We start from the raw sequence: 22,802 nt of genomic DNA on the forward strand, positions 1-22,802 counted from the left end.
TGCAACCGTTGGACAATATTCTCACAGACAATAAGCAACACGACAGGAGAGATGTAAAAATTATATCTCTAAACTTAAACCTTGTTTCCTGATATAAGTATGACACTCTGGATAGATGAGAACCTACAGAACTATTAATTTAAAATTTTACATCTTATAGTCGTTGCTTGTAAAACGACTGTTGTTTGTAAGTTCAACCCATGTTTGACTTTCTTCAGTTTTAGTAAAAAAAAATGTGTCTGAAAATATCTTGAAACATTTAGGAGCGTGTGTATCTTTACCAACAAATATTTTCTCTTTCTTTCTCGTGCATTCTTTGAGCGAGTATTTCAAAAAATCCAGTAAGATTTCATTGACACTGTCATAAAGTTGTAAATGCTGCAACACACTGACGTCATCGAGGACGCTGTATAAAACGCCGGGAGTAACACTTGACGCCTACTTTCCTCACGCTAAAGGCACCACGCGGATCTCGCGGTGTTTCCTCTAGCTCCCGCGCAGGCCCAGTTCTTTCTGGGTTCAACTCGAGAACATGGCTGACGTGACAGAGGCGGACGGAGGGAAACTCAGCAAAAAGTAAAGCTATTTTCTTGACTTCGCTGCAATTCATCCCACTGTCTGATCTCTTTTTAAGTATATCAACGATGCGCTTCATTGAAAACATGTGTTACAGTGATAAACGCTCTTCCCGGTATTTCCATGTCGGTGACGCGAGGTTTCATCAGTTGGACTACTCTTCCCAGCAACCATTGCGCTCTTCTCAGTGGGGCTTGTAGTTTTTAAATGTATGTCATCATGTTAAACCGCGTCGTTTTGTCCTTAAACGAAACTACAATCCCCAAAGTCTTCCAAAGGCGGCATATCCGCATACTCTTCTAGCGTGTTTCACACACATTTGAGAATATTGCTACTTGTTAGCTTCTGGATAACATTTACTTTCACGCCTTATTGTCAAGTGTCCTTTAATTCACACAACAAATGGGGCGTGTATCATCATTTGTGCGTTTAATATAATAAACTGGAGAGGTTTTTTTTGTTTAATTTTATTTCCGTCGTTCGACTAATCTGTTGACTTTATTATGTGTTAACATAAGAATTGTTTAATGTCTACTCCAAAAATACACGTTAACGTTTATCAGCCAGCATGAAGCAGGTCATACCAGCTCCCATCTTAAACAAATTCCAACAGCAATTCCATTTATTTCGCCTCAAAAAGCCTGTTGGGATTTAGTAGTTTGGAAGCTGCTTTACCCCACTTTCACTTTCAGTCTTTGCTCTGTCTGCTCTACACCCTTTCCATACATGTTTCCTCAGGTAGGCCTGCTGAATGTGGTGGCCCAGCATGTTGTGCCTGGCCCGAGCCGCGCGGCAGCAGCTGTGTCGAGCCAGTGGGGTCAGGGAACAGTGGTTAAAATATACCTCCCCATGCGCAGCTGCGGCACCGGCTCATGTTTATGGGGTCCGATGGCGAGGTGACAAAAGGTTGGTGGCTTTTCCATTCCACTGTGAAAAACAACCAACCTTTTGTCATCTCTGTCATTAAATTATCTGTCTGCAAACCGCCTGGTGGTCTTCAATGCAGACTCCACATTGCACTGTTTATTGAAACATTTAGTTTTGCACATATGGCATCTTTTGTTTTGATGTCTTCATGGTCTTTTCTAGTGAGCTGAAGAGGCGAATGAAAGCCGAGAAGAAGGCTGTGGAGAAAGAAGCCAAAGTGAAAGAGCAGCTCCAGCAGAAGAAAGAAAGCGACGACACTCAGAACAACTGCAGCCTGGATGAGGAGACCCTTGACCCCAATGTGAGGCTTGAGTATGGTCATTAAGAGTCATATAAAGTCCAGGTTATCATACTCTAGTATACAGTTTGTGAAACTAATTTTGGTTCTGTACTAACTGTATTCAACTTAACTTCATAATAAACTCATAAAAGGATTTGTTTCCGTTTTCCATTGCCTGAATGGTCACATTTGTTTCTCCTCTTTGTAGCAATACTTCAAAATCCGCTCCCAGGCCATCCAAGAACTGAAAGGCACTGCTGAGGACCCGTACCCGCACAAGTTCAACGTCGACCTGTCGCTCACAGAGTTCATTGAGAAATACAATTATCTACAGCCTGGAGAACAGTTGACAGATGTTGTTCTCAATGTGTCAGGTACCTGTTAGGCATCATTAAAAACGAGTTTCTTGTCTTCTTGTGTGCAACTTATATCAACTGTTTTCAGGTCGCGTCCATGCCAAGAGAGCTTCTGGGGCAAAGCTGCTGTTCTATGACTTGAGAGGGGAGGGTATGAAGTTACAAGTCATGGCCAACTCGAGGTGAATAAAAGTGAAAATCCAGTGAATGCTTTACCGCGTGATTTCATTTTGACAACTGACAGTCATGTCTTTTATTATTCTTTCTTATTCTAAAGGTCCTACAAGTCAGAGGAGGAATTTGTGGCCATCAACAACAAGCTGAGGCGTGGTGACATCATCGGCGTGCGCGGTAACCCTGGGAAGACAAAGAAAGGCGAACTCAGTATCATTCCCACTGAGATGACCCTGCTGTCGCCCTGTTTGCACATGCTGCCTCACCTGCACTTCGGTCTGAAAGACAAGGTGATCACAATTTGAATCTCTCGTGTTGCTTCAATGGACTTTGTAGTGGATGTGTTGTTGTAATTGATATAAATATATATATATATATATATTTATATTTGATTCGTAATAAGCATCATGATCAGTAATAGGGCAACATTCAGTACCGCTTTATAGTTTTAAATTAAAAATATACATCAGAAACTCAAACTGGATCTGCATTTGACATTATTGTCCTAGGAAACAAGGTACAGACAGCGCTACCTGGACCTGATTCTGAACGACTATGTGAGGCAGAAGTTTGTGACTCGGTCCAAAATCATCACATACGTACGCAGCTTCCTAGATCAGCTTGGATTTTTGGAGGTAAGTAGCAAAACCTGACCATTTTTTATGGTCCCATTTCATCACCATGTTCTCCCACTTATATTCACTTTCCTGTCTGTAATTGCAGATTGAGACCCCGATGATGAACATAATCCCAGGTGGAGCAGTGGCCCGTCCCTTTGTAACTCACCACAACGAGCTGGACATGAAGCTGTACATGAGGATTGCTCCTGAGCTCTACCACAAGGTAGGTACACATCACCCCATTCCTGCTTTATTGGTACCTGAACTGTATACACTTTTTCCCCACTCAGATGCTTGTGGTCGGAGGAATGGACAGAGTCTATGAAATTGGGCGCCAATTCAGGAATGAGGGGATTGATCTCACTCATAATCCAGAGTTCACGACCTGTGAATTCTACATGGCGTATGCAGATTACCACGACTTGATGGAAATCACAGAGAAAATGATCTCAGGTGAGAGGGTTCATCATCTCTCGCATCTGATGTTTGTTGAGCAGCTCTTGCTGAGTTCGTGTTGTCTTATGTTTTAGTTCAAATCTGTTGAAAATGTACTTGTAAATGTAGTTCTCTCAGTGTCCCGTTCCTTTAAATGGTGCTTTCTGGCTGATTTTAGTTTTTGTATTTAACCACATTAAAGACTGGTCATCCATGGATTTGTTAGCGTTAGTCTGCTGCAGCTCCTAACGTCTCAGTCTCGGTGCCTCTCTTCAGGAATGGTGAAGAACATCACTGGAGGATACAAGGTAACATATCACCCTGAAGGTCCAGAGGGACAAGCCTACGAGATCGACTTCACACCTCCTTTTAGAAGAGTGAGCATGACACATGACCTTGAGAAGGTGATGGGAGTCAAATTCCCCCCCACCGACAGCTACGACAGCGACGGTGAGAACGTGATTGTTTTGTGCTTAAATCTGTACTCACCCGGTCGTTGACACCAATCTGTCATTCCTGACTTGTTCAGAGACTCGCAAATTCTTCGATGACCTGTGCGCTCAGAAAGGAGTCGAGTGTCCTCCCCCAAGGACGACGGCTCGTCTGCTGGACAAGGTGCCGTCTTGACTCTTCACCTTCACCTGACCGGTTCGAGTCTTTGTTTACAATGAGCTGTTTCTTGCAGCTGGTTGGAGACTTCCTGGAGGTGACTTGCATCAATCCCACGTTCATCTGTGATCACCCTCAGATCATGAGTCCTCTCGCAAAATGGTAGGAATAAGAAGTAGCCACTGTCTTTGTGAGTCTGTTCATCACTTCCATGTTCCAGGCACAGATCAGAGAAAGGCCTCACTGAGCGGTTTGAGCTCTTCGTCATGAAGAAGGAAGTGTGTAACGCCTACACTGAGCTCAACGATCCTGTTAGACAGAGGGAGCTTTTTGAACAACAAGCTAAGGTTTGCTCCGATTCTTGTTTTTGACCCAAAAATCTTACCCTTAACTGAAAGTCTTAGTAGTAACCAGTGACTGAACCATGTCTCATTCAGGCCAAAGCTGAGGGGGACGACGAGGCCATGTTTATAGACGAGACGTTCTGCACGGCTCTAGAATACGGTCTCCCGCCAACTGCCGGCTGGGGGATGGGCATCGACCGCCTCACCATGTTCCTCACTGACTCTAACAATATCAAGGTAACACTCGTTTTTGGCCCGAACACTGGGTTTCGCGTGTCACGTGTCAGTGTAGTGTGTCCCAATACTCCTAAGACCGAGGGCACTCACTGTTCACCACTTGAAATGATCCCTTCAAACCGAGGGAGCTCCGGAACTGACTTGAAAGTGGGAAGATGAAGTGTGGATAGATTTCCAGGATACCAAAGTACTTTTATTTAAAAACAGGATAGGACAACAGGGACATTTTAGTAACTAGGACTACTCTTCCGTTTGTTTACTTTCTCTGGTATCACATGTTAGCAACCCAAATGGTCTACCGTGTCCGACAACATGAACAATACAACATGTATGTACAACAGTGTGTTTATTTCTTGTGAACAAGCAACAGTCGGCTAGCATCCAGGCTAACGCTAACATTGTCATACCGCGAACAGATCTATCACTGCAATGTGACGTCGTGAAGTGTTGTCCCAATTCTTAGGGACGTCAATCACTTTGCTTGGTCGTCGGAGGGCACTCAGAACCAAGTGCTAGTGTTAAGTGCTCATGTTAGCGTGAGATGTTAGTGTGAGAAATGGGACACAGCCAAAGTCCTCAGGCATGGTCGATCAAATCCAGAACTTTTAGTTTCATAACATTTTCATGAAGCAAACACTAGTAGTTTCACTTGCTCTCCTTGAGTTCTCCAAGCATCTTAAGGATTTGCGCTCTCAAATGTTTACACACCTCACTACAGTGTCTAGTCAATATTGGTTCAGATACAGAATTAGACTAGTCTTCAGTGTCTCTTAATAGGAAAGCAGATAATTGAGGAGGAAATTGAATCCAGCTGGCTGTTGCTAATGTCCATGTATTGATCGAATAGAACATAAGCCACTCAGTTGATCATGGTTAACTTGTAAAAGGGGGGAGAAAATCTGATCTCTTTGCTGTGCTGAACAAACATTCCACATTAAATCGGCTGGATCAAAGACACTGCCCAAGTCGGAATATGAATCTTCAGACACTAGTTAAGTATTGACTTTGATCAGGCAGCCAGACTCAACACTAGGTGTATTTTGTAGCAGACTGCTGTAACAGCACTACTGCTGATTCCTTTTTTGAGATTGGTGTCATAAACATGATTTAGTAGAGCACCAAATTAAATATTAACATATAGGAAATAAAGCTTATCTCTGCGGCGGTCCTCAGTCCATTGTTGTAAGAACATTCAGTTGTGGCAATTGACTTGAAAATGTTTCACCTTTGATCCTGTAGACTTCTTCAGTTTCGATCTGATTCAGGCTGTTTCAATAGTCACAGTCCCAGTAACGAATCGTTCACAATTATTCTGTCTTAGTTTACTCAGTGAGGCGTTCCCGTCTTGAAATGCTCATTTCACATTTCCACTTGGCTCTTGAGGTTCTTTGCCTCAATGTCTGTCAATCAAAAGAGAAACTAAGCCTTGAGCAAAACTCATGAGGTGAGTGGTGACTCTGTGTGTTTCCCACCTGTTGGAATTCTAGCTTTCAGATGTCCCTCAATTTGCTCTATAGCCAGTGCCGTTGATGGGCATTGTCGCCACCTACTGGAGAGTCAGAGTATCTGTCAAATTGCTTTGGGACAAGAAAATTCAGGGACTGGAAATTAATTCATATGCAGCATAATTGATGAACTGATTCTACATTCCCTGGGCACCTTGACAAATCATGTGGGATTATCTCCCACATGTTTCCTGTTTGCCTTTTATCAGGCCAAACATGATGCAGGTCAAGCTGCCCTGTTTGCTCAGGTTACATATTAAAGATACTGTCCGATATTTGTGCATTTCTTTTCCCCCTGGATGGTTTTGTTTGTCGATGCAGGTTAAACAAAGAGCAAAGTAGCCCAGCAACTTGGTCGTGAGCTGACGGTGTTGTTCTTTCACAGGAAGTTTTGCTCTTCCCTGCCATGAAGCCTGACGACAACAAGCCTGCACCAACTGAGGGAACACCTATATAAGGCTGTGTACTCTGGCCTGGTCAAGACTTGACCCGTCCGTTCTCATCAGTGGAGTCTTTTATCAACGTTGGTGTGTCTGAGGGTGTCGGAAATGAAGGGGAGTACTAGATTGCTGCCACTTGCTTTTGCAAAAACTCTTTCTGATTTTATACTTTTCTCAAACCTGTATCAACCGTCTGGTGGGACGGACGTGTTTTAATAATGTCACGTCTGCAGACTCTTGATTCATCTGTGAAGGCCATTCTTCCTACAATGTCTCCTCACTGTCCTCCAGATTATGTAACTCATCACATACTTCAGGGTGAGCTCATGACATTGGCAACAAATGGTGGTGGAAAATAAAGTATATGGATCGAACCGTGTGTTCTTGCTTCTACGCTGCTGTCCTATGGAACATAAGTATTAAACCATGGATCCTACTATTGCCGAATAGGTCACAGAACAAGAGGCCAGGTCTGATTCCGTGAAGCCTTTGAGCTAGCTAACTGGGGTCGCATTAGTTTGAGAGCTTGGATGGCCCCAGGATACTTGAGGAATAATGCCACTGTTTTAGGTCTGAGGGTGCAGAATGAGCTTGTTTCTCAGAAGTCACATTGGAAGAAGCCTCAAATGCCTGTTGGGGAAGCAGTAGTTTGGATCAGGGGCTGAACTACTTTTCATAGATTTGTTTGGGGTCACAGAGGTCTTGATCTGGACTAAAGGAAAGCTAATAATTTAACCATCTATTGTATGCATCTTGAGGCCAGGTGGTAAAGAAATGTTTGGGATACTATAGTTGTACATAGAAGCATCTATTTATTTGGTAATCTGCACCTTGTAATGGGCAAAAGCTTCCTTGATCTTCAATGTTTCTATTTGTTTTATTACTTATTCTAATGGTTTTGAAAGATTCACTAACTGCATTCAGCACTAAGAAGACATGGAGGAAAATAATCTGGTCATGATATCACTTCTGCTTATTTGTTTCCCAGTACTGACATTCCTCCAATCCTGCTGAGTCAGTCAACATGTTTCACTGAAATCAGCCCACTTACAGGGAACTGCCCAGGGGGAGGAGATATTCATAATAATGATACAGATATAGATATATAGAGATACAGTAATGAGATAGATGTCTTTAAACGTACAAATATATGTGAACTAAACCCTTACACACTGTCTGCTGGCTCCTCAATATTGCCTGCTCTGAAACTGAGGGCAGTACAGTTGGATGCAGTTCTTTGCTTTCGTTTTCGCCCTGCTCTGTCCACATACTCTATAATCTTTCCTTGTGTTACATTCCACGTTGTCTTGCGTCTTCTGAGAACCAAACTTTTATCTGAGAGGTATAACTTTAAGATATAAGTAGTTTTGGAGGAAAAAAAAAAGATTACTGTTATTACTTAGTTATTACCTGCAGCATTATCCTTATTTCTGCTGCTAAAAGTGCTGATACTATCACTGTATTGCTCATATATGGAGGGTCTTCTTCCTTCAATTTGGATTGAATATTTCAGGTTATTCAAGGTGCGGTGGATAATATTCTTGTTTTCATAGAATGGGTGTAATGTTGTGTTACCACAACATGATGTAGGTAGTTTGCCTGGTCTTGGTCTTTTTTATTTTATAATAATTTATTTGTAAGGATAATTTTAAACGTGATCTAATTTTTCTTTTATTGAACTTTTAAACGGAATTAATGATGCGGTCATTATTTCAGCAGGAGTTTTGAGGAACCTGCATCCCTGGTTGCTTCGTATTTCCTGGTGGACTTAAAAAAAAAAAAAAAAAAAAAAGAGTCGCCCTCCTCCCCCTCACCAGAGCTGTCCCGCCTGCGCGTGCGTGCGAGGGTACAGCGCGAGCGCACTGCCTCGCGGCTCCCACTCAGTAGTGACGGAGTGAAGATGGCGATGAGAGCAGCGCTGCGGTGCTTCACCTCGAACTTCCCCCACAGACTGCAGCTCTGCTCGGCGGCTCGGGCTCCGGTCTCTCGGCTGCTGTGGAGCAGCGACTCTCCGCGAGCACTCGGCACCTCGTCCTTCCTGTCAACAGGTGAGTTTTTGAACGTTTACATAACTTTTTTTTTCCTCCCTGCGGCAGGTGGTTTTGCAGCGACTCGGTCCAAGTTTCTGTGTCGTCACGTGACTGGCACCCAGCTCCAAAGTGATGTTGTTGCCAGCCTTGAGACTTGTGTCTTATTATTGGTGTTTGGAATGAGCTGCCATGTTTCGGATCACATGGAAGGAGATTCAGCTGCCCGGTGCTAGCATCAGCATCTCTGCTCCCAATCTGGTTCAAACCTGAATTGTGTTTGCATGACACCGCGAGCGACACCATCCCTCTCCCGGCTCTCATCTACCATTGTCTAACCGTCGGTATCAAACATGTACCTGCTGATAAAACTCCATGCTTGTGGTCTTCATGCAACCCGTGGGTTAAAGTACAACGTTCATGGAGGAGATCATGTGACTGTGGGCTTGTATCTTATCCTACAGTGTCACATGTGTTCACGCACATGCAATTTGAAGTATATTCGTTGGATCATTCGTACAAGAATTATTATTCAAATATTATTTACAGCAACCTGTGGAGGCGCACTAATACTCCAGGTTTAAGGCTGCAGGAGTGGATTGAAGCAGTTTGGCTGAGCAGCTTCTGATCGTTGTATTTGCTTTTGATTAGACTCTTTTTTTTTTTATCCTTTCGGCCTCCAACTATTTCGACAGTCCACTAGTCACAGACTACCTCAACTATTAGTTGACTAGTCGGGATATGACTTGGGTCTGTCATATTGTAGCACTGTCAACAGCGATGAAAAATAAATGAATGTTATAACAATAATAATAACTATGTAAATTGTCGTTATATATGATATGTGATAGTGTTTAACGTAGTTCTGAAATGTAGCTTTTGGACTTTATTTGCTCCAAATATAGTGTGATAGGTATGTTTAGCAAACGTTGTATGTAACTTAATGCATCTGTTGTTAAATGTTCCCATACTTTTCATGTTTTGGGTCGCAGTGCTCCCGACACCTTAGTCATTTCTCCCAGTTTTTGTTAAGACAGCGATGACATCACGGCTATTTCATTTGATAGTCGATTATAGTCGACTCGTGTAAACCTTTGGTGTGTCTTTAATGTCTGGTTGAAGATAATGTGTGTATTTCTTTCTGACAATATTGTTGCTGTGTGATTTGTGACTTATTCTGTGGAGGAATTTCCTATGAAGCATGGAAAGAGGTGTTTTGAAGTCATATTATAGTTATATACATTATAATTTGAAGTTTTTATTATGCTATTATACCTCATAGTTTATGTGAAGTATATATTATTTAGAAAACTCTAATGCGTCATCGTGATTGTTTTCATATGTCATCAGCATCTATCAAACAAATGCTGTTCTGAAGTTTGGCTCATTGCACTGATGACCAGCATCTGACATCTGTCCGTTTTTGTGCAATAGTTTCAGGAGAAGGAACTAAAAACAGAAGTGTGTGTCTTTAAGGTCTGTTAGAACAGTGCAGTCCACCATGCAATCCTGAAAACTCGGTGCAGCAGACTGGCTTCTCCTTTCTTTTACACTCCTGTTCTCATTGATAAAGTCATTCATTCATTTTTTTTCTCCTGGACTGTTGACCTCCATTTGTGTTCATTCATTCCAGCTATTTCTTGGTTTAGATTTCAAGCAGATGATCATTTGAATCACCAGGATCTTCTTTTCCCCCTCAGCACTGAAGTTCACAGATAAACACGAGTGGGTGCGAGTGGAGGGCGACGTGGCCACAGTGGGCGTCAGCAGCTACGCTCAGGTAGCTGCTCACATCTCTCTTGTGTCTTATCAGTCATTGATTTGGCTCTAATATCAGTCGCACGTGGTTCATCTCAGCGCACCTTGTCCTCAGCTGCAGCAGATAGTTGCTCTGATTGTGGTGAAACTCTTGAGCCTCTTGTCAGAAGTGATAAAGCCGATCGCTCTCTGAGGTTGGATGAAAAGATGAAGATTTACATGTCAGTTTCAATGAATTCGTCAGTGAAAGATTAATCAAAATTAATCTCCCAGTCCTCGTTTTCACGCAACAAATGATAGCAAGTACTGTCAGCATATTCCAAATATACACAGTTACAGCCACAAAAAAGCATGCTGGATGACTGAAAGGAAATAAATGCTGGAATGACAAAGGTGAAAAATGAACCTTTAACAATTTGGACTTCATTCATAACCAAGCCACTAGTCTTAATTCACTGCACGTGCAAACTAATAGTTACATTTTCAGATTGAAAATAGTCGTGTTAGCCTGTACCTTTAACACTTCTGAAACTGGAAGTGATTTGTTATATCAACCTTGACTTAAGGGATTGACACGGCCAAGTATGGAGTGAGCTTCAAAAGTCATTGACTTAGAGAGAAAGCTTTCTGTTGCTGTCTGTTCTGACCTTCTGTCAGAGATAAAAAGCTGTAAAAGCTCTCATCTTACTGCATATTTACACATCTTCATGTCATGTTTCTTGCGTGTTTTCAAACAAATTTTTTACCTTCTGAAAGTCCGAAAAAATGCCTCTGATTTTCCTGTCAGCTTTGATTTGGATTTGTTTAAATTTATAGTTCTCCATCTTGGGCTTTGAAGGAGGTGTGCATTGGCTTGAGGCTTGTGGTTTCACTTCACTAAAATCCTGTCTGCTGGCAGGAAGCAACCAGCGGTAGTGACCACATGACATGTGAGTGTCCAGAGATAAAGAGAAGAATAAAACCTGGGTGTAGTCCTTGTTCTAATGTGCTTCACTTTGTTTGTGGTGCAGGATCACATTTGGTTTGTTCGCTACAGGGACAAATGACCATAAAATCTCTTCTTCTGCAATATGTATATAATGTATTGTTTTCACCAGTCAAATGACACAGAGGTCAATACATCTTTGCGTTCCATGACTTTCAGGAGGCGTTAGGTGATGTGGTCTACTGTGAACTTCCAGACGTCGGTCGTCACCTCAGCCAAATGGGTGAGAAACTTTGGGAAACAGCTGAGTATTACCGTAGATGGAGCTATGACAGTGACGTCCATGTGCTTGTGCGTCGCAGAGGAGTTTGGCTCCCTGGAGAGCGTGAAAGCCGCCAGTGAGCTGTACTCGCCCCTGACAGGCGAAGTGTGTGAAGCCAACACGGAGCTGGCTGACAACCCAGGGCTGGTGAACAAAGACTGCTACGGTGAAGGTGAGAATGAAAAGCTGCCCCTGAGCCATAAAAGCTGTGCTGCCATTTTGACTTCTTATCGCTCAGGCTGGCTAATCAAGATGAAAGTGGAGAAGAGTGAGGAACTGGATGCCCTCATGGATCAGGCGGCGTATGATAACTTCCTCAAGTCTCTCGAGGAGTAAAGGGCTCAAAACCTTAAGTCCAGAGAGCAGCAACATCTACCGACACTCTCGCGCTCTGGTATTTATTCTGGGTCAGGAACTTTTGGTATTAAAGGTGTGTTCAGATTGTTTGGTGTGTTCAAATTGGCAGGTAGCGTTTCCTACGTCACCAAACGTTGAAGGGCTCTTAAACAGGTGGTGGGTGCTTTACGCAGATCATCTTTTTGGTGCTTTATTTTCCTGTATTTCTCCTTTATTTTCTTAAGGACTGATATGCGACTGTCGCGTTCAACCAATAAAGTGTCTTTATAAGTAAATGTGCAGAGTTTTCTTTTCCCACCTCTTCAGTAGGCTCTTTCTTGAAATCTTCACCATTTGCTTTTCTTCTCATTTTTGAAAAATGTTAATGCAATTTTATGCCTTCACCTCTTGACTTCCATGTGGCACCAATTACTTCTAGCTTCTTCATTTCGCCTGTGTTCACTTGAAATGTTTGAACTAATTCAGACTCCACTGGGTTTTGATTTGGCCACTAATATATGTTTTTCCATTTTTCAATTCAGTTCTGACTTTAGTTATGGAAGCAAATCTGTCTCACCGGACATATATCACACTAATATTTATGCTATTTTTTTGTCCTGAATGAACTGATGCTTTACCATTGAATTAAGATTTTTATTCTCAATTAATCGCTGAGTTAACTTACGATTAATGGCAAATGAATCTAACATTTTCTATCTGTACTGCATGTAAATTAAAGGAAGATTTTATCAACACCATTAATGCTTACAATATTATGCTTTTATTTAGCATGTTGTTGAGCCTCATCAGAGTCTCTGAGGTTGACAGTAAGCGAATCGAACTTGAACAATGATTCAGCCAATAAGATTCATTTGCACCATTTTTACACTGAATTTTACTACATTTGACTTAAAAAATTGTAAAAATATTTGTGCAGTTTAATCATGAGAATTTGAAAGGAAAAGATTGTGAAATAATTCATTGCAAAACTATTCTACAATTCATGATTCATGATGGTGAGATGGATTTGCTCCCATAGAAGGGGAGGTATTAGGGTCTGAGAGAAATGAGCATATGAGTGGGGGAGCTCATTGGAGACGTTCAAGTCAAACCCTGGGTAAGATGAGAAAGAGCCAAGGCTAACCACTGCATCACCTGCTGAGAATCCATGGTAGCCTGGATGGGCTCCAACCACCCACAACCCTGGTGGAGCAGGAAACACATGACAAACTCTTTGTGAAGCCCTTCATGTAGTGTTATTTTGGTTCTTTATTCTGACTCATTTCAAAATTGGTGTTATTTAAATCAGAGAAAGCCACATAAAGAGGTCAGTGCTGTAAAGTTGCTTAAGGTCGTGACCTTGTCCATGATCAAATGATGTCCAGCGCTGCAGCTGAAGTGTCGAGCGGGTTCATCACTGCTGTCTTGTCATGTTGCTCTACATGTCAGATCTGACCATTGTTGGCTTCGAGCTCTTAATAGAAGCCAACACTCTTTGACCTTTACTCCCAGGTAAAGATAGCAGAGGTGGAACAATCAATGATTAATGAGAGCATATTGGAGAATTAGGGCCAAGACAGTCCGTTTGAAAAGAAGCCGGACAAAGTCTCCTGTAAATTTCCGGTGAAAGGTTCCGTTGATATCACTCGACGTCCAGTGACTCCCCTTGATGTTAAGTTCAGAGCTGACAACCATGGAACATCAACTGTGGGTCAGTGAAAGTGAACCTCATGGGTACAGTACATGCGTCAGATGGCCTTGAGCTGGGCACTAAGATCAGCAAAGGCATCTTCCACAGGTAGTCGAGGCAGAAAATATGTAACAGCTACATTATTGATGGACATTAAATACACTATCTGGGCAACAACTGTGTTCTTAAACCAATCACTGTTCGGGAAAATGCGTGACGAACAAAATATACTGTCCATAAAGGTGAATAATAATAACAATAAATCAGAAATTATTAGTAAAATGTCTGCATCTAGTGGCCGATTGGGGCAGCAACACCGTCTAATAATTTCTGAAACTGCACAATAATCGTTTTATTTTCCTCGCATCTGATGACTGGTATGCCTTTGATTTTTAAAGGCTATTGCATTAAAAATGTATGATGGTCGCGATCGGCCTTTGTAAGTATAATGATGGTGTTTAAACTCGGTGTTTATCTTTTAAAAATAAAGTTTAACATCCATTTCACGCGCATTTTAAATACTGAGACTAAGTTATATGCCGTGAAACGATGCCAACAGGTATTTAAATCAAGCATTGTTAACATTATACTTTCACGGTGTAGAATAAAAATGTTAAATAGTTGCTACTATTTCGTCTTCTTGAAACGACACAAGAGAAAGCGGAGGAAGTTGTCATTGTTTTTCGACGTATATAAACTCTTTGGAAGGACGTCTGCGTTTTGATTGGCTAGAAGATAGATATCCCACAATACCCTGCGCTGCTACTTCCTTTTTCCGTTCGGCCATTTTCCTCCCTCGTAGGTATGCCAAATTGTCTCGATGTGATTTTCAACAATCTTAGTCAATCCTTCGTATACATTCGATGTTTTGAAGTCTAACTTACTATCCAGGAAAGCCTGTTTGTTCGTCTTTAAGATGGGATGGTTATTGTGAGAAACGACCCCTTTTACGATTAAAAGAATCCTCTGTTTTCGAGGAGATGCCTGGCCCCACAGTGATGCGACTTATGCTTGATATTCCACTCGTACACGTTATACACGCTCCTTAGTTCTAATTAAGTGAAGTCGCATTATGGACGTAAAGCAGAAATATTCGTCTCGACTTGTCAAAACGAGACCAAACCTTGCAGAGTAGCGGTCGCGGTGGCACGTTTAGCTTGCTAGTGGTGCTACTGGTGGTGGTGAGCCGGCATGACAGGCTGCTCATGTGCGTGTGCTGGCTGTGTTTCAGGGAAGTAGGCAGCCATGGCACCCAACCGGAATGGAATGATTTTGAACCCCCACTTCCACAAGGACTGGCAGAAAAGAGTCCGCACCTGGTTCAACCAGCCAGCCAGGAAGCTCCGCAGGTAAGTTTGTTGGCGATGCTAACGCATGCTAGCATCTTTTGGACCACACGTTTCTGTCAACGTCATTGAGATCGGTGCTAGTTTTGGTGTTTGCAATAAAATAACCGGCCTCTGTGGTGCAGACGCATTTACATTTGAACAAATGCATTCGCTCAAGGCATAAATGCTGCTTCCGTAGTGTGCTGTGAATGTTCTTGAGGAAAGGCAACAGTGTTGCTGTGTTTCTCACTTGTAAACCGATATGTATACATATGTTAGTCAAACACTGAAATTGTGGAATGCAAAGACGGCGATTTTTGTATGTACTCAAATAGTGGAGTCATTTTTTCCATAATCTGGAGTTGGTTTTGTCCACTTTTCTCTCGTCTTTGTAGTTAGATTGTTCTCCCTTGTTTCAGGCGAAAGGCTCGTCAGGCTAAGGCACGTCGTATTGCCCCTCGACCTGTTGCTGGACCGTTGAGACCACAGGTTAGGTGTCCCACCATCAGGTACCACACCAAGGTGCGTGCCGGACGTGGTTTCACCTTGGAGGAACTTAAGGTAAAGTCACTGCTCACTTGTTCAGTTTTTGCATCTGATTACAAAGCACACTTTGTGTGACCAAGGTTAATTCCTTTGGGCTTGATATGAACATGTCAACATGGGTTGTTGGGGGAAATTGAAGTTTAATGTAAGCTAAATGTAGCTTTCAGTGATTGTCTGGTTTATTGGTGGTATGGTGAATGGAACTGCCACATGAAGGGCTTTTTGAATCCTATGAGGCGTCACTTCTAATAATAATGGACCCGTCGTTGACAGTTGTTAAATGATGAAGCCACTGATATACTGCAGTCATGTGAGTTCGGTAATATTGGATCACTATTTTTCCAGAAGTATCACGTCTATACGAGATTGTGTGATATTACTTCATTGTGTGAAGCTGTCTTTATTGATATCTAATACATGTCTGCTGCCTTTGTGGCGGGTTTATTACGTTATCTTTTTGCACGCGTGTTTTGTTTATCATAGGATCTGTTCATTCTTCTGGACTGCAAAATGTTAACTGAAAGTAGCTGCACTAATGTCATAGTAATTTAAATTCACATGCTATTGTACTGCATTGTCTGATTTACCCCCTTAAAATGATGGTTCTTATTACAATGTATTGCTGAACTTGCAGTATAGCTCAATGCATCTTATCACCACACTATTGGGATACGTATCTTATCGCAGGATCCCTGCCAACACACAGTCCTAGTGGTGACAAATCTGTCATCAATAATTTGAACCATTTTTAACAATGACTGCTGTTAGCACAGTGTTGTCACTGAAGTGTTAACAATATCAGTTGCTCCACTTGTTTCTGAAACGTATTCACCTCACGCCATGTATCATCTCTGCAGGCTGCCGGCATCCACAAGAAAACAGCCCGCACTATTGGCATCGCTGTCGACCCTCGTCGTCGCAACAAGTCCACAGAATCTCTTCAGGCCAACGTGCAGCGCTTAAAGGAGTATCGCTCTAAGCTCATCCTGTTCCCCAGGAAGGCTACTGCTCCTAAGAAGGGAGACAGCAATGTAAGTTGCCTTGGCTGGGTCTTGGAGAATGATGCTTAAAAAGCACATTACATGGTCTGGCCTTTTTGTCCTGTTATGCTGAGCCTGAGTTTGTTGTTGAATCGTTTCATCATTCACAGGCCGAGGAACTGAAGATGGCCACCCAGCTCTCTGGAACTATCATGCCCATCAAGAACGTGAGTTGCCCCAAGATTTCGTTTCTTTTATCATTTCTACATATGATCAGCCATGCAACAACCACAGTGAACCACAAGGTGTCATTGGTGCCCTGGTGGACATTTGCCAAGCCAACAGCAAACTAGTCCAACTTCTTCTTCGACCTGTTAATGAGAGGCAGGAGGGTCAGTGAAGTTGAGAGTTGAGGTAGTGAAGAGATGAGTTGAAGAATTTGAGGCTCAGTCATACATGCTGATGCACAGGTTGAAAGAGGTGGACAGAGAGCATACAGGGAGGGTGGAGACGACTGTCAGAAGTGATTGGCGACAGAAGAGTAGTAGCTGGAGTGAAAGGGCAACTCTATAGGACAGTGGTGAGACCCGCCATGATGTATGGTGCAGGGCTTGGAACACAAACTTGCATCTGCTGCGTCCCTTTGTGGAACAGTTTGGAGACGGTAGCTCTGACACTAGACGCAATGACACTGAAGAATTTCATTGGGAATGACCTGGAAGGAGAAGATTGGAAAGAAGTTGAGCAGAGGGAAGGTTCATGTTGAGTAGTTTGGGTCTAAATAAGCAGTTTGGACATCAAGAGGAGAGGAACTCATTTGAAATCCCCAGCGTATGCTGCTAAAGCCACCTGCAGTTGTTGGTGTGTGGATTTAATGTTTAAAATGTAGAGTGGAAATGTGCTGGCAGACTAACTGATCGTATTCCGCCATTTGTTGTGGAATTCCTTGTTGCCTTGTAAGAACTTGTTAGATTCCCACATTCGATTTGTTTCCTGGTTATTTTTAACGTCTCCGGAACTTAAAGAAGGCATTCATGTTTCTTTGGCCAAGTGTGAATTTATAAGGTCTTATGTTCAGGTCGGAATCTTGCATCATACCTTACATGGTTGTCTGCTGATGTTTTAAAGCATATCAAAATAAATGGAAATACAGTTGGTCGACAAATTTATGAACTTCATTTGGACACCAATGAGCTTGTGGTGTTGCTTGTCCAAAAGCCTTTTCTGTTGCAGTCAAATGATTACAAAATCTCCGGAAACTCTGTATTTACTTGATGAATACCCTTAAACCCTTTTTCTATGATGACTGCTTGAGAAGGTTCAGATGTGATGAACTTTCTCTCTTGAGGAGTGGAGCCAGATAACTTGGTTGTTCTGTTCTCCCCACAGGTTCACAAGCGGGAGAAGGCCCGCATGATCACAGAAGACGAGAAGAACTTCAAGGCGTTTGCCAGCTTGCGCATGGCCCGGGCTAACGCTCGGCTTTTCGGCATCCGTGCCAAGAGAGCCAAGGAGGCTGCAGAGCAAGAGATGGATAAGAAAAAGTAAAAGGAGTTGCTGTTCAACTTTACAAAATAAAATGTTAAAAAGATCTTGTTGAGGATTGTTTTGTTTATGTTGCATGTGACCTTGAGTTTGTTCATGTCTCAAAAGAACTGAGCCCCACACCACGTCTGAACTTGTTTCGCAGCCTGTTGTCCATGTGTGAATAAGGCTACTGTTGACAGGGTACCCTGTAATGGACCAACCTCAAAATCCTCACGCATTTGTGACTATTTTTATTGAGCGTTGTGAGTTGATGGAATTGCCACTAGGTGTCACTAATGGATAAATTTGCGACTCCATGGTATATCGAGATAGTACAGGGTGTTGGAAGTCGCCACAATTAAAAAAAAAAAGTGCATTACTGAGTTGATATAAGTGTTTATCAAAGTTTGTCACAAGCGACTGTGTGGTATGGCTCACTTGGAATCGAATAATTATTTCTTCCATGAGACAGATCTTTTGACTGGACATGCAGCGCCACCACTGAATGACCTTCAAACCACCTTGCAAGATGTTGCCCCACATTGCACGTTTGTGAGTTGCTGTAGTGAAACACTTCCTGACCAGTGGATTGAAATAGATGAGAAAATTCCTATTCCACCATGTTGACCAGACTTCTGATGCCATTCCCAGCTATCGGTGACAATATATAGGTGTGTCACAAAAAAGTCGACCCTGACAATAGAACAAATCCAGTTAAGACATTTCATCTGAGACTTTATGGACACCCTGTCTGTCCTTTAATAGTCAGTGGATAGTTTCAGCATTGCACTTTTGGAATGTTGGTCCACCAGACTAAACTTTCCTCGTTGCTCTCCTGGCTATGAGGCCACCGATGGCCACTGCATGTTGATTTAAGAGCCAATGACTGGTGCAGTCTTTATGAACACTGGCGTAGTGAGGGCGATTTAAGTGACATGGGGGTTGAATTTATTAATGCCGTGACCGCACATCAGCATTATATGTGTTGTGTGGAAGTGACTGCTGAGGAATACAACCACGCAAGGCAACGTCCTGGCGGGATCATTAAGTGAGTGCTCCTTCAATTTTTAATGCTGATACACAGATGTGATCGTGTTTGGAGTGTAAATCACCGACAGCGCTGCGTAGTCATTTCCGAACTGAAGCGGCTGGGCTTTGTGTTTTGAAACTGTTGCACATTAGCCCCAAGAGTTTGGACAAGTTCATGGACTGTTGGATGGATTTACATTGGCGTCCAGCCGTGACATCGCTTGAGCTTCTTTGTGCCAATAAGAAGCCTCTGCTGTGTTCAGCTGCCACTGAGCCTGTGGCCACTTGGCCTCTCTGGAAGGTGCACCAGATGAGGTTCTCGCCACCTTCCGATCGGAGAGCTGGCTAAACACCACGTCTCACGTTTCGGCGGGACATCCACCAGAGAGCTATGTTAAGAAGCTGGCAGGAATCCGACTCCATTATTAGGTCAGTAAGGCAACAAAACTGCTGACGGAGGGTAATACCTGGTGATTATGTTTCTACTCAATGAGCCCAGTGAAACTCAATCTGATTGATCGCCTCTAACACCGTGTATCGAGTGAGGATTTACCTTTCGGCGTTAAAGCCTTCTCAAATCAATGCTGTTTCTTGAAAGAGTCCAAAATTGAAGGATGCTAATCTCAGAGAGCAGGGGAGACAACGATCCCAGCTTGGACCGACTCAAGGACGTGAAGGAGATCACATGACCGTGCGGTGGTTGTCACGCTTGGAGACCAGAAACTTTTACCAGACACCCAATCTCACCTCATACTTTCTGAAGAAGGTCTGATCTCCCACTTTTACAAGGACACGGCAGGATTACCTCAAGCGGTCTCTCTTTATGAGCAAGAGGAGTGGTTCTACTCTGAGCCTCTCCTGGACGGCCAAGCTTCTTAACCTGTCTCTAGTAGAACAAACTCCTCTTATAATATGTTCTCTTGCTCAGAAATGTCCTGGAAGGTAGCATGGACAGCAGGGATGGGACAAGTGGAGCAGTAGAATTTGAGGTTCTGTAGATCAGTGGTTCTTAAACATAGGGCCAGGGCCCTTGGTTGGGCCGAAAGCACCTCCTAGAGGGCCGCTAAAATTTTTTTTTTGCTTCACACCTTTGGGCCATGAGGGCTTTAAAACATTAGCCACATATGGTGGCAGTAGTGAATTGACTTGACAGCTGCAAGTCTGTGATAGTTACCTGCTATGGAGAAGTTCTTGAAAAGAAAAAAATGATGTCGTAAAGTCATAAAGTGATGTTGTTCCCCAACAGTAAAAATTGTTCTTGAAAGCACCTGTCGAAGCAGTTTTGAAGATTAATAAGAACATTTTTATCGCAATACTTTTATTTGCACTTTACCTGTATCTTCATTGGAGTTAAAAAAAAAAAAAAAAAAAAAAAAAAAAAATATATATATATATATATATATATATATATATATATATATATATATATATACAGTATACAGTATGTGAGAAAACAAAAGGTGAGACCTACAAAATACACGAGGAACCGACTGGAGAATGAAAGTGAAAACAGAAACTAAGCGAGAAGGACGAGAACTAAGAAGGCGGCTGAAAAGGAAATCAAACGCGCACAGGATTTCGAATATTCAAGTAAGCTTAGCTCTTTGTAAGAGAGTTACCTTAGGAATGTGAAGTGACCATCTGGCATCTGTATATACACACACACACACACACACACACACACATATATATGTATATATAATTTTATGATATTTAGACATGGTTTTATTATATTAATTTAATTCCGAATTTTATTCATTTTTTTTTCTATTTTCTCAACTGTTTGCATCAAGTGTATTTTTTGTCTTGCCATATGAGAATCCATCTGGAACTGTTGGTTCTAAAGGGCACTTGAAGCAGAACTATGCATTGGAGCTTCCTCTCCATGATAAGTGACCAGGTGAAAAAAAAAAGTACAGAAAATGCAGCATAATAAGATGGTTATTCTTTTCTCCTTTTCTTCTAATTTTCCTTGAGTTTGGTTTATTTTAGAGTACTATTTTTACTTTCAACACTATCATTTAGGTGCTTTCTTTTGTTTTCTTTCAGATGCTTTCCCAGAGGGCTTTTCAAATAAAGAATATTGGTGAATAAAGAGAGTGTGTTCAGGCGTGTCATTGCCAGAACCCGGCCCTATCAGGACCTCATTTCATAATCCACCAGTGAAACGGCGGAGCCTCAGCTGGCTGACTGTCAGAGCGGGCTCAGGTGCGGAGCCCTCAGCGGCTGCTTCCTCTCCACTAAATACTCCTCAGATGACGCCGCTGGAGCGAGGCTGGAGCGAGGCTGGCTTTCAGCGGCGACCCTGTCAGGAAGCGACGCCTGTGACACGCCCGCCGTGCCACTGAGTCAGAGGAGTGCGGTCATTGTGACAGACTGATTTTTTTTATTTGTTTTTTTTTTTTTGCATCTTCCATCGGTTCAGCAGAGCAGATAATTAAAGAAAAGCATGTGTTTTTTTTTGTTAGTGACTGGAATGAACGTTTCTGTCAAGGAACCATGAGACGCTCATTCTTTTAAAAGCCATTGAACCACACCCCCGAACTGTCCTCCATCAGCTGCTGTAAACGTTATGCAGGGCCTGCGAGCACATCCGTGGAGATAATACATTTGTGGGTGGACTCTGAAACAGCATGTTACATAAGACACGCGCTGCATTTCTCGGCACAACTTCACTGTAAATAGGTTCATCAGTGTAATGTGGGTGACATGAAAAGTGTATGTGTGTGTGTGTGGGTGTGTGTATGTTGACGGTGCTGTCTGCTTTGTTGCCGGGAATATTCTCATCCAAAACAAAGCTTTGATGGCTGAAAGAGAGGCACCTTGCGCATGATGGTGGATTCTGAGGAGAAATGCTGCTCCCTCCGTTGTTGGATGACGCACCGTGTTGCATTAGTCAGCTGGTTGTGTTGTCAAGAATAGGATGCTGTCTTTGTTTTTTGAAGGGCTTTAGCAACAACCACTTGTGGGACACTTCTCCATCATCTGCGCGGCGGTTTGACCTTGGAAACGGCCTCCTGTTTGTCCTCCCCGCTCTAGTGAGGTTAGTGTTGAGCCTCAAGTGTTTGCAGGTGGGTGTTGTGACTGTGTACTTGTGAGTACCAGGTCTTCACAAGCCACCTTGCACGTAGCAGCCCGGCATCGCGTACGACAGTTACGGCAGCACAGTGTCCCAGCATCTCTCTGTCACGCAGCGATCCACCAGTTGGTCGGAACCGACCCTGGTCGTAAGTCAGTTACTTGTAATTGGGTTTCACTTTGAGTCCTGGTTAAGGTGAGCCATGTGTTTTGGATGGTTGAGTTCAGGTTGAGAGGCTGGGGAAAGGGTTATATCAATGAGAGGTCAGAACAAATATAGCGAAACATGGCTGTGTGTGTGTTGGGGGCTTGTCTACCCTACTTTGTGTGGACCAATTCTTGACCAAGCATGATCCTTGTGAGGACTCTATGAGTTTGTGGGGACATTTGTTTGGACCCCACAAGGTTAAGCCTCACTTTAAGGATGAAGACCTCAAAATAAGGTCATTACAATTGGGTTTCAGTTCGGTTCAGGGTCCTGGTTGAGGTGAGCCGTGTGTTTTGGATGGTTGAGGAGAAACCTCACAATGTCTCCTCTAGGATAGAAATACAAGTGCGTGCGTGTGCTATAAGTGACCAGTCCTGTGTGCCCCCCTAACTCTGGTCCTGGAAACCTGCCCAATAGTCTCCAAGGTAAAGTGAGGAGTCATTGTTCAAACCTTTTTTGCCATCAACCTGTGCTATTTGAATTCTTCACTCACATTGACCGAACAAAAGTGCCCTTTTGAGATGCCCTTTCTGGAGAGGAAGCTC

General features: G+C 42.8%; 3 protein-coding genes and 1 non-coding gene across 5 annotated transcripts; all 4 read left to right on the forward strand.

Annotated features, from left to right (window-relative positions):
* Positions 1–448: 448 nt before the first annotated feature.
* Positions 449–6,877, forward strand: kars1 (lysyl-tRNA synthetase 1). 2 transcript variants are annotated; one of them, XM_053865344.1, is made up of 15 exons: positions 451–576; positions 1,315–1,482; positions 1,666–1,804; positions 1,992–2,157; positions 2,228–2,321; positions 2,417–2,603; positions 2,823–2,948; positions 3,037–3,156; positions 3,224–3,386; positions 3,645–3,818; positions 3,898–3,983; positions 4,054–4,139; positions 4,198–4,324; positions 4,415–4,558; positions 6,449–6,877. In XM_053865344.1, the coding sequence occupies exons 2-15, from the start codon at positions 1,328–1,330 to the stop codon at positions 6,518–6,520; spliced, it is 1,839 nt and encodes a 612-aa protein (XP_053721319.1). In that variant the 5' UTR covers positions 451–576; positions 1,315–1,327; the 3' UTR covers positions 6,521–6,877. The 2 variants fall into 2 exon arrangements, with proteins under 2 accessions (XP_053721321.1, XP_053721319.1); XM_053865346.1 differs by lacking the exon at positions 1,315–1,482 and having other exon boundaries at positions 449–576.
* A 1,483-nt stretch (positions 6,878–8,360) lies between these two features.
* On the forward strand, positions 8,361–12,151 carry gcshb (glycine cleavage system protein H (aminomethyl carrier), b). Its single transcript, XM_053865761.1, has 5 exons — positions 8,361–8,551; positions 10,231–10,310; positions 11,433–11,496; positions 11,576–11,707; positions 11,774–12,151. Exons 1-5 carry the CDS (start codon positions 8,404–8,406, stop codon positions 11,869–11,871), a joined length of 522 nt encoding a protein of 173 aa, XP_053721736.1. The 5' UTR covers positions 8,361–8,403; the 3' UTR covers positions 11,872–12,151.
* Positions 12,152–14,322: 2,171 nt separating this feature from the next.
* On the forward strand, positions 14,323–18,006 carry rpl13 (ribosomal protein L13). Its single transcript, XM_053865452.1, has 6 exons — positions 14,323–14,363; positions 14,793–14,910; positions 15,309–15,450; positions 16,293–16,466; positions 16,586–16,642; positions 17,805–18,006. Exons 2-6 carry the CDS (start codon positions 14,807–14,809, stop codon positions 17,961–17,963), a joined length of 636 nt encoding a protein of 211 aa, XP_053721427.1. The 5' UTR covers positions 14,323–14,363; positions 14,793–14,806; the 3' UTR covers positions 17,964–18,006.
* Positions 17,656–17,745, forward strand: LOC128759817 (small nucleolar RNA MBII-202). The gene has a single exon (XR_008414733.1). It is a non-coding gene; the product is annotated as a small nucleolar RNA MBII-202 (small nucleolar RNA).
* Positions 18,007–22,802: the final 4,796 nt, after the last annotated feature.

The sequence above is a fragment of the Synchiropus splendidus genome, chromosome 5 (assembly GCF_027744825.2).
Source record: "Synchiropus splendidus isolate RoL2022-P1 chromosome 5, RoL_Sspl_1.0, whole genome shotgun sequence".
Lineage (NCBI taxonomy): Eukaryota > Metazoa > Chordata > Actinopteri > Syngnathiformes > Callionymidae > Synchiropus > Synchiropus splendidus.

Coding starts and splice junctions, on each gene's coding strand:
- kars1 (XM_053865344.1), top strand. CDS start 1,328: ATGTGGTGGCCCAGCATGTTGTGCCTGGCCCGAGCCGCGCGGCAGCAG. Junction 3,819..3,897: donor CGACAGCTACGACAGCGACG/GTGAGAACGTGA, acceptor TGACTTGTTCAG/AGACTCGCAAATTCTTCGAT. Junction 3,984..4,053: donor CGGCTCGTCTGCTGGACAAG/GTGCCGTCTTGA, acceptor TGTTTCTTGCAG/CTGGTTGGAGACTTCCTGGA.
- gcshb (XM_053865761.1), top strand. CDS start 8,404: ATGGCGATGAGAGCAGCGCTGCGGTGCTTCACCTCGAACTTCCCCCAC. Junction 8,552..10,230: donor CTCGTCCTTCCTGTCAACAG/GTGAGTTTTTGA, acceptor TTTCCCCCTCAG/CACTGAAGTTCACAGATAAA. Junction 11,708..11,773: donor CAAAGACTGCTACGGTGAAG/GTGAGAATGAAA, acceptor CTTATCGCTCAG/GCTGGCTAATCAAGATGAAA.
- rpl13 (XM_053865452.1), top strand. CDS start 14,807: ATGGCACCCAACCGGAATGGAATGATTTTGAACCCCCACTTCCACAAG. Junction 14,911..15,308: donor CCAGCCAGGAAGCTCCGCAG/GTAAGTTTGTTG, acceptor CCCTTGTTTCAG/GCGAAAGGCTCGTCAGGCTA. Junction 16,467..16,585: donor CTAAGAAGGGAGACAGCAAT/GTAAGTTGCCTT, acceptor CATCATTCACAG/GCCGAGGAACTGAAGATGGC.